The sequence below is a fragment of the Pomacea canaliculata genome, linkage group LG11 (assembly GCF_003073045.1).
Source record: "Pomacea canaliculata isolate SZHN2017 linkage group LG11, ASM307304v1, whole genome shotgun sequence".
NCBI classification, from domain to species: domain Eukaryota; kingdom Metazoa; phylum Mollusca; class Gastropoda; order Architaenioglossa; family Ampullariidae; genus Pomacea; species Pomacea canaliculata.
The window spans coordinates 7,296,574-7,312,640 of NC_037600.1; the positions used below are offsets into that span (position 1 = coordinate 7,296,574).

Genomic DNA, 16,067 nt, shown 5'->3' on the forward strand with positions numbered 1-16,067 from the left:
AATAATGATAAACAAACATTAGATAACAGACAGTGAACGGTAAGATGCATATAGAGTTATAGACACACTGAACAGCATAAAGGTGAAATACAAGATCGATAAAGCTATTAATGGATATAGATACTATAAACAGTGTACAGATGGAGTAGTTACACAATGGTTTACATGGCAGACAAATAATTATTGCAAAAGGAGAGTATGACGAATGGAGCTGATCTTCCAGAGTTCATAGTACTCGTTTGTAGCTGATGCTGAGTTAATGTTACTTTTTCAGGACTGCATCTGAATCTAGCCTTATTATACCAGTTGTCTATGTCAGAATAGAGTAAAGCCTGTGTCATCTGTCAGTAATCCCATCACGACCCGGGTGTTATTGTGCCTTTCTGTGGCATCAATCCACTGCCAGATAAAATCTTCCTCAATTATTTTGGGCTGTGATTGAAAACATGACCAGCGCCTAATTGCATATGATTTGTTCTATTATCTAAGGTCTTCACAAAGTAAACCTATGTGTCATCCTGTCGACTGTGCTGCTAATCTCTTTGTCTACATGACGATGTTTGGGAATTTTCGTAACTGGTTGTTTGCTTCCATGAACTCTGCCTAAGCCCCTCACTACTACAATTTTCTTCTAATCCTTGCTTAGTGCAGCAAAACTTACTGCAGGCCTTTCAGTGTCATTCCATTACTAGGTGTGTCTATTATTACGTTACAAGCACGTAATAGGAAATCGCCTAATGACACTTCATTACGTGCACAAGTACTTTCAACTGATAACCAGCAAAACCAGCTTTCTTGACTCCGTTGCCGCACATTTCTTGCAGCTTCAACTTGTCAGAAATATTGAAAAGAAACCAAAAATTTCTTCAGTGTGTATCACATCCTTATTCCTCCGTTCCGATGCTTTGTAGAGGTAAATGGCAAAGCAAAGTGTTATGCCTAGATTATTATCAGCCGTAAGTACAGAAAATCTAAAGTGAGATGGAAATTTACAGAACTTGGGTGGAATACACTCTTCTCTCAACTCGGTATACCTACGACAAACAAGTACAAAGTAAAGTTCGATCTCATCACAGTAATATAACAAATTGCATAGAGAACTGCTGTTTAAAGTACCTAAATTTATGACACTTAAGATTTGTCTAAATCTGGCTAATTTGTCTCTGTAACCTGTATGTCTGAGGTCAGAGAGATTTGGACTAGTTGTACGGGAAAAAAGTTCGAGAATATTGTCAAATACATCTGCCGCTTGATATGATATATGTCAATGCAATCAAATTAAGAATAAAATGCCCTCTAACATTTGTATATAGTGGGAGGACTGAACGCGCGTGCAAGGATGAGAGAGCGTGGATGACGAAAGAGTGTGAGTGACGAAAGTTTTCAGATTGCGTGTATGAATGACGTAAAAAAAAAAAGACAACAGTTGGAAGAGGAGAGAGCGAAAAAAATGTCCAGCAATAATCAGTGAGTAAAAGTACATTTCACTGAGGCATAAGTGGAAAGCGAGAGCGAACCCTTACTACATTTATGACTATAGGTTTAAAAAACCTCAGTTTTTAGAGATTGAATTAATAATAATCGTTTTTAAGGCCGTTTTTAACTAGAATTTGGAACATAGGTGGGAATGTAGCCAATGTAGCCCCGCTTTTGTGGAACTCGCTTCCCCTCTCGACCAAGGAGTCTGATAGTATTGCGTCTTTCAAGAAAAATCTTAAGACTCACTTGTTTAAACTTTTTTAAAGTTTTCATTTGACCTGCAGTTTGGTGGCTGCTGGGATCACCGCGCATTGAGTGCATCTTTGTGGTGCGGATACTAGCGCGCTATAAAACTACAGTATCATCAAGAGAAACCTGGATACAAAATATGTCTGAATGACTGAATGACTAACTGACATCATTTCAGGAGGCAAGTACAAGATCAGGCAGCCGCTATGGGGCAGCAAGTCCCCCCGCCACGTCCCCCGCAAAGAGGACAGGCCGCCGCTGTGGGGCAGCAATTCCCCCCGCCACCTCCCCCGCAGCCGGCAGTGCCTGGTGAGTACTTTAAAAGAAATGTCTAAGATCCATACAGAAGGACTGACTTTACATTTGTATTATAGATGTATATGAGGTCGAGTTAATGATAATCCAATTGCCTACAATGGCGTCTTATTACATCTCATTCATTCTCATGTTTGTTGCAGAACCCGACACCACCACTCCCCACTACCCGCAGCCTCGTCGCCACCCGCGGACAATACTCCGGGATAGGCAGCGCCGGCTGCTGGAGGCGGAGTTCCAAAGGAATCACTACCCCGGGGTGGATGTCCGCGAGGACCTCGCCAGGCAGACGGGGCTGTCGGCAATAAGAGTGCGGGTAAGCACAGTAAACCGGTCAATAGCCTAGTCCACTAGTTGGTAACTAAACGACAACGACAACGACAACGACGACTATTGCGAACGACTCAAAGAGACAGACACCTATTAACACTGTGCGCTGTGTTTCTAATTTCCAGGAGTGGTTTTCAAACCGCCGGGGGACGTGGCGGCGAGAACAGGCGGCCAGAGCAGACGAGTAACCCTCTCCTTCTGTGGGTGAGACATCCCTATAAAATATTGTTTATGTTGGTTAGATCTGTTGTTCCTTCAGGGAAACCATCATGCATCTTTGTCTGGATAATGTTTAAATGTTTACCTGTAAAACTCTAACCGGTTACTTGCACATAAGATTTTCAAACTATGGACAACTCAGTATAAAACATACATATGTTCCGTTTTAAAGAAAATGTAAAATAAAAGTATATATGGTAACATTGACATACAGAAATATATCCATTATGTTAGATTGTTCTGAAGAACCTGTGGTTTGTTATATAGAAGTAGCAGATATCCATTTTCTTATTAGACTTTATATTTGGAGAAGACACACATTATTACTTTCCTGCAATTCTCAATAAATTTGTAGGGTTTTTTAATTGTGCAGGCTGCAACAAGGATAAATTTAGATGTGGTAATGGTGTGTGTATTAACTTGGACAAGAAATGTGATGCAGCCAATGACTGTGGTGATGAGAATGCATCAGATGAAAAGGATCCAAGCTATGCCTTGTATTTGCTCTTCAGTTTTCAGAGTTCTAGCTACGGTGAATTTACTCAAGGCCACACAGGCATAGAAGATAAGACTGACTGGCAGATTGAGCAAGCAAGCAGCATGTCATTCTAAGGATTTCCACATACAGACTGGGAAATCCTCTGGACATTTCTTCTTTGCAAGGTCTCACAACCCTGGAGACACAGCCTGGCTCATTTCTCGACCATTTGGAGCGACAGCAGGACAGAACTGCCAGATGAAGCTTTTCTTCTACATCTTTGGCAGCAGTGTGCATCATCTCAGCATCCTGTACCGCACACACAATGCTGGGCCTCCTGATGGGCAGATCTGGACAAGTGCTGGTCAGCAGGGCCCCAAATGGCTGGAAGCTTCACCCCTCATCAGTATTGCAACACCTTTCCAGATTATTATTGAAGCATATGTGGCCATGGCCAATCAAGCTATTGCCATTGATGATGTATCTTTCACACCTGATTGCCAGCACAGTGTTACCAGCCTGCCACCGATGCCAGTCATTAAAACAGTGACACCAGTGACTCTTGCAACTGCTGCAACCAGAACATCACAACCTTTGCTACCAGTGTGTAGAAACACTGAGTTGATGTGACCAACTGCAGTGTTATCCCAAAGCTCAGTTGTGTGATAACAAGAATGACTGTAATTTTCTCAAAGTTTAAAGAATCATTTCAGATTTTGTACAGTTTTAATTTGCAATGTTTTATTGCTAGGATCTTGCCTAGTGTAATCAACAATTGAAAATGTTGTTTTCATCTCTGTTAACAGTCTGGCTGTGCAACTGACTGTTGAGCACTGCGAAGATGAAAAGATTCTTGCACAAGATTTGCACGTTGCTGGCAAGGATAAAGACAAGCAGATGGAGGCAGTCAAGGATAAGCATTATCCATCTGTCCTTACAGACAACAGAGCATCTCATCTGCAGGTTATAGAACCTGAAACTGATCCTTGTGTGGTGCATGCTAAAGCTCACGAAGATGCACATGACCAAGTTTGCTTGGCAGTGCCTCCTGTTGTTGTAGGTGATGTAGAAACAGATACCAGCAGTAGTGCTACATCTATTTCTGTTCTGAGAAGTGACCAGGACATTCAGTTTGGTCTGAAAGTGAATTTCAAGACTCAAGTTGAACCCAGAGATGGTGCATATGAACCAGAAAGTACTGTCGAAGCATTAGAGGATGTATGCATAGAGAGCTTGGTACTAGAACCTTCTGAAGCAACAAGTCCAGCCAGCATTGTGGAGAAGGTAGATCTATCACTGCCTGCTCCTTTAAATGACGAGCAGCAAAAGACTCCCCTTGATGTCAAGGTGCTTTGTCCAGAAAGTCTGGACACAATGCAAGCTTGCGTGGAAGCCTTCCAGGAAATGGAGCTCATTATGATCCTGCATTACTTGGATAAGAACCACAAAATGCATGCTGAGGCTATTTATGGCCCAGCTCGCTGTGCTCCTTCTTCCCCTTCTCCCCAGCTCCATGGTATCCATGTCCTCAAGAAGAATCAGTTCATCTTGAGGATCCCATTGCTGAAGAACCAGCTGACAATGAAGCAGAAGCAGAGTACCAGCAGCAGGAAGTCCTAGACATGCCTCAGACCACAGCCACGCAGACCGAGGTTGTCCAGCAGGAACTTCAAGAGATCATTGCCAAGCTTGTGCAGAAGGAGAGAGAGAAAATGAACAACAGTGGTGCAAAGTGCCCCATGCTGAGCATAAGAGGAGGCATGACTCAAGCTTCTCACTGCAGATCCGAGGATGGCTAGGTGGTCAGCATGTTTCCAGCGCCATCCACAGCCCTGTGTCCAATGGTGTCTCCTCTGCTGAAGGCTTGCTCAGTGCAAATGCTACCAGATCAGGTGGTAGCCACTTGCTTCGTTCGATATCAGATGTAGCTGCACTGGCCAAGAAGCTTGATGTCCTGAAAAGTGGGAGGAAGATACAAGAAAAGAAGTCGACCTCTTTTGGGAAACGTTCAGGGAGGCTGTATGGTGGTGTTTCAGCCAGTGTCAGTGAATGGGACCTTAGAATTCAAGAAAGGTCTCATGATGCTGGATTACATGATGGAGAGTCACAGCGGTCTCAATCGCTTCAGCTTCTTGAACATTTCGGGAATACCAAGGCGGAGTTTAAACCATGTTCTTCATCTAGCAGTAGTTGTGGCACAGATACAAGTGTTAAAGGATCGGAAAACCTAATTTCTGATCTTAGCAGTTCTGTAGCTGCTTCAGCAAGCACCAGCTTAAGCACATCATTAGAGAGACAGAGCTCTGTGGCTGAGACCACACTTTACAGCAGTGTCAGTTCACTGCAGAATCAGGCATCTCTTGGTGGGGAGAGACTCTCACAGCCGTGTTCGTCCTGCTCATCAGCTGCTCAGGAAGGAAGCTTATGCACCAGCAGCCTTGGCAAGTCTGATGAACATAGGACAAGCACCAAAGCCTCATTCAATGCTGGGTCTTTGATGATGAGTAGAAGAGATGAGCCACATGCTGCAAGCACTGGGCCTACAGCTGTGCTTGCAAAGCAAAGCAGAGGTGAAGAAGTCTTTTCTCGGAGAAAGGCTAGTTGTGTGAAGATTGGAGGAAAACAGTGTAGCCCTGCTACAGAAGGAGAGCAAAGTCATTGAACCATTACAGTCAAGTTGTGATGTGACTGCAAATGCTCTTCCCAAGCTAATTCGATCGCGTAGCCTTCGCAAGTCATCTTCAGATATCGTGAGTTTTCAGAAGGCCTTGATGGAACTAAAAGAAAACAGTGATGCTTCTCTTGATAAGATTGTAAGTGAAGACACATCAGACACTTCTCTTTCTTCAGCAAATCTGACCAAGTCTTCCAACAAAAGTGAAATGGCTAAGAATTCAAAGAGTTATAGAGACTGTGTCCTCTCCTAGCAGCCTTTTAACATGGATTGCCAGTTTTGTCGAAGAAACAATTAAGCTTCTGTGCTTTGTTTACATTTTTGCCACTTTTTTTTCTGGAACTTTCATTTTACCAGATGAGGGAGGGTTATTTGTTTTTAACTGAAGTTGAAGGCTCCAGTTGGGATTAATTCAACCTCGGAGTTTAATTTGACTACACCAAATTTGGACGTTATTAACTTCATTTTTAACTATTGTTAATTGCAAATGACAGATCGAGTGTGTGCGTGTGTACGTACAGATCTATGCGTGCGCGAGAAGGAAAATAGAGAACGAGTGTAGATCAAAAGCGCGCGAGCAATCGAGAGAGTACGTACGTATGTGTGCGCGCTTGCGTGCGTGCAAGCGAGAGATCGTGTATGTTGGGCTTGCGTGCGCTTCCATGCGAGCGAGTGTGTGTGTGCGCGCTTGCATGCTTGCACGTGCGAGAGAGAGAGTGTGTGTGTTGCGCTTGCGTGCGATCGAGTGTGTGTGTGTGTGCTTACGTGCGTGTGAGCGATACAGTATGTGTTGCGCTTGCGTGCGAGCGTGTGTGTGTGTGCGCGAGCGAGAGTGTGTGTGTGTGCTTGCGTGCGAGTGTGTGTGCGTGTGCGCTTGCGTACGAGCCTATGTGTGTGCTTGCGTGCGAGTGTGTGTGCGTGTGCGCTTGCGTACGAGCGACAGTGCGCGTGCGAGAGAGAGTGTGGATGTGTACGCTTGTTTGCGTACGAGCGAGAGAGAGAGTGTGTGTCTTTTTTCAGAGAGTACCACAAATTATAATTTTGCGGCCTTCTATGATGTTTCCTAGGATTTGCATTTATGTACATATGCACACAATGTGTAAAAAAAAAAAGGAACATGAGTTAAAGCAATTTTCTCTTGCATTTGTGTGTCCCCAGCCTGTATGATTTGCTGTTCCTCATTTGAGGATAATTGCTTGGTGTGTACATTCATAATTCTTATGTTGATGATTTTAAATTTTCTTAAATATATTGTTCATGATACCTGAAATTGAGAAATTTTGAATGCGTGCGTCCTCAAAGATATGATTATGTTGCCTGCAGACATTTAAATTGTCTGTCATCAGTCATCCATCCACCATCATCAACTCTAATGTCTTTTATCATGCTCTCTCCCTTCTTCATGCTGTTATCTTTTTTTTATTTGGTCTCTCATGTCTGCATGATCATTTTCATCCAAGACCATGATTCATTTAAACTGTGTGGCGGGTTTCGCAAGGTGTGACCGATCTAGCCCCGCTTCCTCTTCTTGATGTTTCTTGTTTTATACCATTAAAACTATATGTTTACAAGGCACGATGTTCAAGATTTATTTCTTGTTCTCTGTTGAAAGTTGAACAAGCAAATAAAAGAAACCCTGCAAGTGTGTGTTTCTGATAGGTAGATGGATGCATGTCAAAACAGTTGTGTGTAGTTTTGTTTTTGATTGTTAATTTATTCACACCAAATGTGATGGATTGCTTAATGGCTGGCTTTCTGGGAAATAGCACATGTACAATCACACCCTTCCCAAAAAAAATTTCTAAAAATATTATGTTTATAAACAAATTCCTGTGCAGTCAGGTGCAGATTTTTCACTTTTACAAGAGATTAAACCTCTTTTTAAAGTTTTTAAAAGATCTGCCATGCGTGTGTCAAAGTGATGCCCATCACTCTTTTTTTCTTAAACATAAGAAATTGCAGCAGTACTTCTGCCTCACTTTCTATGTCGACCAGTATAAACTTAGGACAGCTATAATCAACCATTGCGAATTTACATTTAAAAGGCACAAGGGAGGCTACACATTGCTTCATTTTTAAGCATTTTTTTTTCAGAAAAATTAAACTGGTTTAATTATAAACCAGTGCTTAATTTTCGTCACATTGCTAAACATGAAGGCGTCAATATCGTTCTTGTAGAATATCTGTCCTCCGTGCCACCAAGTCTCGGTGTTAGTGTGCGATGCAGTCAGAAGCATCGTCAATGGTCAGACGAGTCTTCGGGAGTTTTCCCGAGTTCTCTCCCTTTGATTGCTGTATCAGGTGCATCGTGGTGCGGCTATATTTAGTTCTCTGACTCATTTCTGCCTGTGAGGATGCAGGTACTGGGTTTCCAGCCTAGTCAACAACACGTTCGTTTTAAATACCGAATACTCAAAACCTTGCCTAACAATTTTACACACCCCACAAAATAAAAATAAATTTGTAAAAATTAGCGCGTATCGGAATTCCTTATCTATGCTTGTGTTTTGAACGAGCGAGTCAGGGGTGGAAATTAGTGTTTTACGGCGAGCCAGCAACTACTGCTAGATCAAGGCAAGGCTACCAGACCTGTAAACAGATGCCACATGCAGAAAAAGAATAGCGTGCCCGAGACGAGAACTGAACCCCGGGCAGCCAACCTTCGCTGTATTGGTGATCGGTGCTAACCGTTGAGCAAACCGGACCTCCCGAGTCAGTCTCGGCATTATGTTGGTGTGTGTATACTCTTCTGTTGCTGTAACACCACACAAATTAAACATTAGCTTTTTAATGAATGGATGTGCTAGTCCGTCTGTGAAAAAGACAGACGATCCACACAGAATACGATGCAATACTAATAATGAGGGAAATGGATAGTCGAGTTTCAGACGTTGGTGTACTCTGGTCGATGCTCCACTTAAAAAAACTGAACATTTAAACTGTCATCTTTGGTACTTACCGAGTCTTGATGTTTTGTCAGTTAAATTTTGCCCACTCAATAACCACTTTCTGGTCAATAAATGTAGACAAAATGAGATCCCAAGAAATGCGCGCGCGTGTGTGTGTGTGTGAGAGAAAGAGAGAGAGAGAGTGCATATAAAGATAAAAATGTGTTGTATATATATATATTCTGAATGTATGATGAAAGAGCACAGACGGTTTGAAGAAAAAAAAAATAATCACCATCCCTGTCGTAGTAAGACGAGTCAGCGAAGGGCGCACTCGGTGTGTGTCATCTCGGATCTGAATGAGAGAAATTAGAAACGAGGCTCTGTGGATTTATATCACTAGGGTCACTCAACCGGCGCATTCTCCGGACAAATTCTTTGCAAAGCGCACGATAATACAAAGTTTGCCTTTTCAGCAAAAGGTAAGAAATTGTTTATGATTATTATTATTAGTAGTAGTGGTAGTTGTACATCATGAACACCTTTTCGAGTTGGAGTATTGTCTGTGAAGTGAGCATCCGATTATTTTCTCCTGAGGGCGACATGAATTATGTCCGATTATTCCGATGTTACACAACCTTTTAGTCAGGGAATATTATTTAGGTTTAAACTTTAGATGCATCTTTTTAGAACAGACTTTACTACAACTCTGTCCTGACCATCATCATGCATAACGCGTGTATGTATTTTTTTGGTGTACGAGCGGGTATTTCTGTGATAAAAGTGAGCTTGTCTGTTTGTGTGTAGTTGTTAGTGATTCAGTTCATTTCTGTAGAGCCTTTCTGTAAAGCACTTTCAGAAAATCGTTGAAAAAGTGCTCTATAAATGTTGTTGTTGTTGTTGTTGTTGTTGTTGTTGTTGTTGTTGTTGTTCTTCTTCTTCTTCTTCTTCTTCTTCTTCTTCTTACTACTACTACTACAGTAGTACACAAGTGTATGTAGAAGAGTCTGTGCTAAACGTTTTATCGTTTTGTGGATTAAAGTATATATAAAGTATTGTTATGCAAATTAAAATACATCGCACAGAGCACAGGGACAACTAAAAACCGTTTGACCAGAACTAAGATAACTGCACTTATTGGATAAGCCGTTGAAATCTTTTCTCCCCCGCAGATGGACCGTAAATTTCACAGGGCCTTTGCGGCTACTTATTATCAACATTTAAGTTGGAATAAAATGCTTAATATAATTACTTAATAACATAATTAATATATATACACTAAAACTTCTTGTCCCTCGTTTGCTGGCACGTATATTTTTAGCGTGTATAGCCACTTAATGTCAGCAAAGTTCATACATAATAAGACTGACTACTCAAACGACTGCCTTTATTTGTCAATAGTCCATTGCCGTGACAAGGCCCTAGTTGCTGACACGGCGTTAAACACAAACAAACAACAAACAAGGTTCAATGACATCTTACTCACACTCACTTTCGTATGCCTGAGCTCTAGCCACTCGGCAATTCGCTTCCTTGACCCTCTTTCCTTGACCTTCACAGTTCGAACTGTGGCATCAGCGCCACCTACATCAGCTGCTTGAAATGGTGCATGCATAATTGCTGTAGAATTCCACAAGGTGAGCGCGTGCACGTGCCTTCCACGAGCAAGCCAGTTTCAAGTAGCAAAGAAGGGATGGTCTCTCTCCGACAGACGGCAGATGACTACATGGACTGGCGATGCTGTTCCTGGAAAACTTTGCGTCCAGCGCGCGGAACCGTCACGTGCATACAATGACCCGGATGCTGCACTTGGCGACTCCAACTGTCAATGGGCTACTCCTCCCATGTTTGCTCGGATCCATCTGACAGCTTCTAAGTGACCAGTCCTGTACATTTAAAGAAGAGATGAACTTCATGGTGCATGTTTAAAGTAGATATGACCTTCAAGATGTGTAATTATACTTTTAGTGTCCTGTAATTTTGATGTCTTGATCGAGAACTGTTGTCGCACTCGAGAATCACACTTAAACTTTGTGTCTCACATGCTGATTTGTGAATATAAATAACTTTAGTGGCGTCATGAAATCACAAGCTCCCACCATCTTACTTACTTCCATCTGTTTCTGTGTAACCCGGGTGAATGGCGAGTTTCGCCAAACTGGCAAGACGAGTTTAAAACATTATTAATTTCTGATGGAGTTGGGGGTAAATTAATGACGTAGTACACACAAAGACATTGGTGGTCAAGTGGAGTACAATTCAGCATCCGTAATTAAGATGTAGACTTGCATCCGTTCCCCGTGGGTGTGTTTTACTTCCGTTGAACCCTAACAAGCTGACTGTTGCTGAAACTGTGGGTACACAAGATGAGGACCTCTAGAAGAAAGTTTCTCAACCTTTTTCGCGACCGTACCCCCAAAAAGTTAAAGTATGGCCACGGGTACCCGTCGCACGTAAGTTCACTAGAGAAGGAGTAGTTGCACAATGGCAGACAATAATTATTGCAAGAGAGGAGTATGACGAATGGAGCTGATCTTCCAGAGTTCATAGTACTCGTTTGTAGCTGATGCTGAGTTAATGTTACTTTTTCAGAACTGCCTATGAATCTAGCCTTATAATAGCAGTTATCGATGTCAGAATTGAGTAAAGCCTGTGTCATCTGTCAGTAATCCCATCACCACCCAGGTCTTATTCTGCCTTTCTGCGGCATCAACCCTCTGTCATATAACATCTTGGTCAGTTATTTCCGACTGTGATTGAAAATTGACGAACAGCATGTGGTTAAACATTAAAATATGGTTCTGATCTGCTCCCCCATTATCTAAGGCCTTCACAAAGTAAACCTATGTGTCATCCTGACAACAGTGCTGCTAATCTCTTTGTCTACATGACGATGTTTGGGAAATTTCCGAACTGATTGTTTGCTTCCAAGAACTCTGCCTAAGCCCCCAACTACTACAATTTTCTTGTAGACATTGCTTAATACAGCAAAACTGTCTGCAAGCATTTCAGTGTGGTTCACTTTATTAGGTGTGTCTATTATTATTATTTTACAAACACCTGATGAATGGGAAATCCCCGTAATGGCACTTCATTACATCCACGAGTTCATCGAACTGATAACAGCAAGGCAAGCTTTCTTGGCTCAGTAGTCAGACGGCCCTTGCACCTTCAACTTGTCAGAAATACTGACAAACATATATTGAGTAAGTAGGAGCAAATTATTTTTCATTCGTTTTCGATTGAAAATAAGTAGCCTGATCAAAGAGGCATCCCCAGGGCCCATGTCGTTTCATAAGTTAAAATTCTGTTGTTTGCGGTCTGCCCGGTAGACAAATCACGAAGAGTGTAGACACAGTTTGAATAGGAAACTGTGCAGATGCAAACATTTGAAAACAGTTTACCTTTTGCATTTATTTTCTAGGCTAATACAACAGAAACTGCTTGGTGGACAGGATTTGGTTTCTGTAATGGATGTTTTTTTAAAATTTTGAGTGATTAGTGACTCGAACTGCAAGAAAGTAAAAGTGTGTCCTTGTCAGGTGATACACCGCAGTGGACTGCAAACTGTCTTAAAATTGTTTATCCAGATACTTTGGATCTGTGCATGTGCTTTGTACGACAGCATAAAGATCTGAGCATTTTTCTCAATTTGCAATAATAGTGAGCTTTCTGTCCACCAGGCCAAGGTGAGACAAGAACATGGCAGCCGTTACGCCAGATTTTCAAAAGATTGTGCCACACCTTATCAGAGTTTTCATCTTATATCTGCCTGGTCTGTATGGTAAGTCTCAGTTCATTAATTATTAATGGTACAGAACTCCACTCTCCACTACTCACTCCCCTGTGAACAATGGATCGTACCCGAGCCTCGATCCTCCCCGGATGTACCACCTGTGACGTATTTCCGTTACTCGATAAGAATGCTCGGTGGTAAATCATGCTGACTAGATGCACTTGATTATCATTGTAAGGGTTAATAGTTAATTGTTGGTGGACTGGCTTACCTTCTTAAGAAATATCTGAGACTGATATGAGTCTAACCATTAAGCTAGTGGACAGGCTTAGCACTTGACTGGCAAGGGTTAAGGTCTGACGTGTCCAGGGCAGGACCAGGAAAAATGACCTCAGGGACCACACCACGAGTTCAAGAAGCAGTTCCGGGTATGGACGCGTGACCAAGATGAAGAAGATGAGATGCAAATGATAACAAATGTGTACGAATCGTTTTCAGTCCTTACATCCATATGCAGTGCCTCCCCAACTCAACAGCAGGATGAGGCAGACAGGAAGTAGATGAAAGTATAAACACGTGGCTCTTGCAAGTGAACACTAGCAACCCACATAGACAGGAAACCGGATGTGAGAGAGGCTTCCTGATGATGGAGCTGATGATGTCTATGCTTAGGGAATGGAAGTTGCTTGAAAGAAGAGTATTTCTATAGTGGTATAAAGCTGAAAATAGGTAGTACATACAAATATTTAGGAATAATTTTGTCAACATGCAGGGACGTAGCATCAAAAGTTCGTAGATGAGTGATTTCGTGTCTCGATGAGCATCCGGCAATAACCAATGGCAAGCATCCAACAAACTTACAGACCGATGGACATCAATAGAATACTGTCATCTGGAGATTGTTCAAAGCTTTGTGAAGGAATATTTCCAACACCGCAGTTACACCTGTACTTTAAAATACATCAACACAGCAAGCTTGCCTACCGGACAAACACACACCCTTCGAGACTAACCCCATGCAAACAAGAAATGAAGCTGAAATGAGCTAACAAACTAACAAACATGACTCATTTTTGTCTCCAATCTGAGTTGGGAATATTTTACACTTTTTTTGCTTTGTTTTTAGACAAGCAAACCTGAATTGACATAAAGTCTGATTACTAACATCGCAAAACAGCAATGATGATGAGTCACTGTCTAATCAAACTAATTTATTTGAAAATAAATTTGCACTCAGGTTAAACGGTAGCGATTTAAACGCTTCAAGATCGATTACATTTTAAAAATAATTTTGGCCATTTAAGAAAAACACTTATTAAGTATATTTATCAGCAGATAAAAGTCAAATATAATAAAGCTTATTGAAGTGGAAGTAGGTCCAGATTTATGAAAATTTCGGGCGAGCCGAGGTAAAAATTGCTTCAACGACTTGTAAATATGTTCAGGGGAATTTGTTTTCACAGGTTTAATATTCACAAAATTCTCTTGTTCTGCAGCACAGACCACAAAGTGTGACATTAAGTCTGTGAGAGCAGGGCAGCCAGTGTCACTGACATGTCAGTTCAGCGAGAGGCTTGATGTCATGAAGAAAGATGTCTCCATCGTACACTTCAACAACAATTCACAAAGTAAGGACCGTTTGATTCTGTATCAATTTTTGTTGTCTTCTTTCTTGATTTTTTTTTTTTTTTGTATTTTTTCTGTTTATCTTTCTTTTCTTCTTTCATTATTGTTTATTTTGTTATTTCTTTCTTTGTTGCTGGTTTCTTTTCTTCTTTCATTATTGTTTATTTTTAATTTTTTTCTTTTTTCTTTGTTGCCTTCTTTTCTTCTTTCATTTTTTCTTCATTATTTCTGTCTTTTTTTATTTCTTTCTTCGTTCCCTATTTCTTTACTTCTGTCTTTTTTTTTTTTTGTTTTTTTGTTCCATGCTTCTATTCATTCTTCCTCTCTGTCTCTTCCCCTTTCTCTCTCCCTCTCTCGTTTTTCTCTCACACCATTTTTTTCTTACACTGAAAAATCGTCCACTTTCAGCGGTCATCGCGGAATGTACTGGATGAGTGACCAGCCTGACTGTTACGCAGACAAACATAAAGGATACAACTTCAACAGCTCGTTGCCAACCGCCTGACAGTCGTCATCCCCAGCCCTACACCCAAACACGAGGGACAGTATGAATGTCAATTCAACGGCGGTAAAGAGAGAGCCTACACACCATGCTGCTTCCACTTGTTGCCAGGTGATACATTACCCAACTAACGAATATGTTTGCTTGACAGAAAAAGAATACCAATAGTTTATTTTGCGAGACCTTTCGGCCCATTGAATTGACTTAATAAACTAAAACTGTCCTTGCTATAGGGGTATAATTCTATTTTTTCCAGTGAAAATCAGCAATCCTTTACTTAAAAGATTTGATAAAACTGTTAACTACTTCCAGAGAGAGAGAGATGAAAGGGAAAAATAAATAGTTGATAAACATGAGATTTTTTTTTTTTTGATAAATGTTGGTATTTGTGATTTGATTTTTGACATTTGATGATGATGACAAAATACTTGTTAATAAAGTAACGATATTTATTCGTTTATTACATTTTTGTGAGAAAATTGTATTTTAATAGTTACATATTGTCACTAACGGCTCTACAGCCACATACAGGCTAGATCACAACTCTCACAAAAATTTTAAACAATGAAATAATAATATTTGAAAAATAAATAATCATTAAACAAAAAGATTAACTTAATTATCTATACATGAAAAATATGAAAGTAAATGCTCCCTTTACTTGAAACAAATCTTTGAATTTTCGGATTTTTTTTTTAAAGATCAGGAACAGTTGCACCTGGAGGTGGTGATTCCAGTGACAGTAGGGTGTGTGATCCTGGCACTGGCTGTTGCTTTTCTCGCCATCTTGTGGAGACAAAGGTTTGAGATGCAGTCTTCTTCTTTCCTTTATTTTGTTTTGTTGTTTTGCAAACAATGATTAGGTACATTTTGTCCACAAGTTTAAAAGTAAAGCTGAGAAGGAAAAAACTTCCTTTTCTCTTGTATAGGTAGAGTAGTTCATTAATAGTGTACCAACAGTACTTAGCGAACTTTACTCCGTTTTGTAGCTTTTGTTTATTCTACTCGATATCTGTTACAGGTCGAAGTCACTCTGCTGTCAACAAACAAAAGCAAATTCTTTTGGAAAAGTCTGAGAAACTACTGCCATGTAGAATGACACTGGCAATGAACTGTCGAGGTCGAGTCCTTACCACCAGAAGTCTGATGGATCGGGCGGGGGGTTGGAGGCTCATGTCTCGTCTTCATTGCTTGTTTGTTTTCTTTGTTAATTTAGTTTTTTTTTTCTGAGTACCGCCGACTCCCTCATCCAGTCCTTCCTCCGCCGCTCACCCCTCTCTATCCAACCATCCTGTCCTTCATGGTTCTCACACTTAATATCTCTACGACATTTAAACTCTTCTTCATAAACGACAAATAAGCCAAAAATAACAACACAAACCTCAAACTTTTGGGAAACATGTAATGTTGTGTTCCTCTTGCTAGGTCACGCCGTGACCTCTAGCAATCTGGCTGCTGAGAGGTCGCCAAAGAACCAGGAACCCCAATGCCTATATTAAACTATCAACTTTTTTCAAGAAATGCAGATCACTAAGGCTTGTCTAGTTCAGTAAATGCAATATTTTCTGTTT

General features: G+C 41.0%; 1 protein-coding gene and 1 long non-coding RNA gene across 8 annotated transcripts in view; both read left to right on the forward strand.

The window, feature by feature from the left end:
- The window catches only part of LOC112574974 (pituitary homeobox 3-like), a 31,261-nt gene extending 24,722 nt beyond the window's left edge, over nt 1–6,539 (forward strand). The window contains exons 1-5 of one of the 7 annotated variants that reach the window (XM_025256432.1): nt 1,403–1,467; nt 1,907–2,037; nt 2,187–2,359; nt 2,499–2,577; nt 3,877–6,539. In XM_025256432.1, the coding sequence (XP_025112217.1) occupies nt 3,968–4,690 (723 nt within the window). In that variant the 5' untranslated portion in view covers nt 1,403–1,467; nt 1,907–2,037; nt 2,187–2,359; nt 2,499–2,577; nt 3,877–3,967 and the 3' untranslated portion in view covers nt 4,691–6,539. The other 6 variants (XM_025256438.1, XM_025256431.1, XM_025256433.1 and 3 more) reach the window with 6 other exon arrangements.
- Nucleotides 6,540–12,195: 5,656 nt separating this feature from the next.
- On the forward strand, nt 12,196–15,623 carry LOC112576167. Its single transcript, XR_003101774.1, has 5 exons — nt 12,196–12,416; nt 13,865–13,996; nt 14,403–14,607; nt 15,198–15,297; nt 15,518–15,623. It is a non-coding gene; the product is annotated as an uncharacterized LOC112576167 (long non-coding RNA).
- The last annotated feature ends 444 nt before the right edge of the window (nt 15,624–16,067 follow it).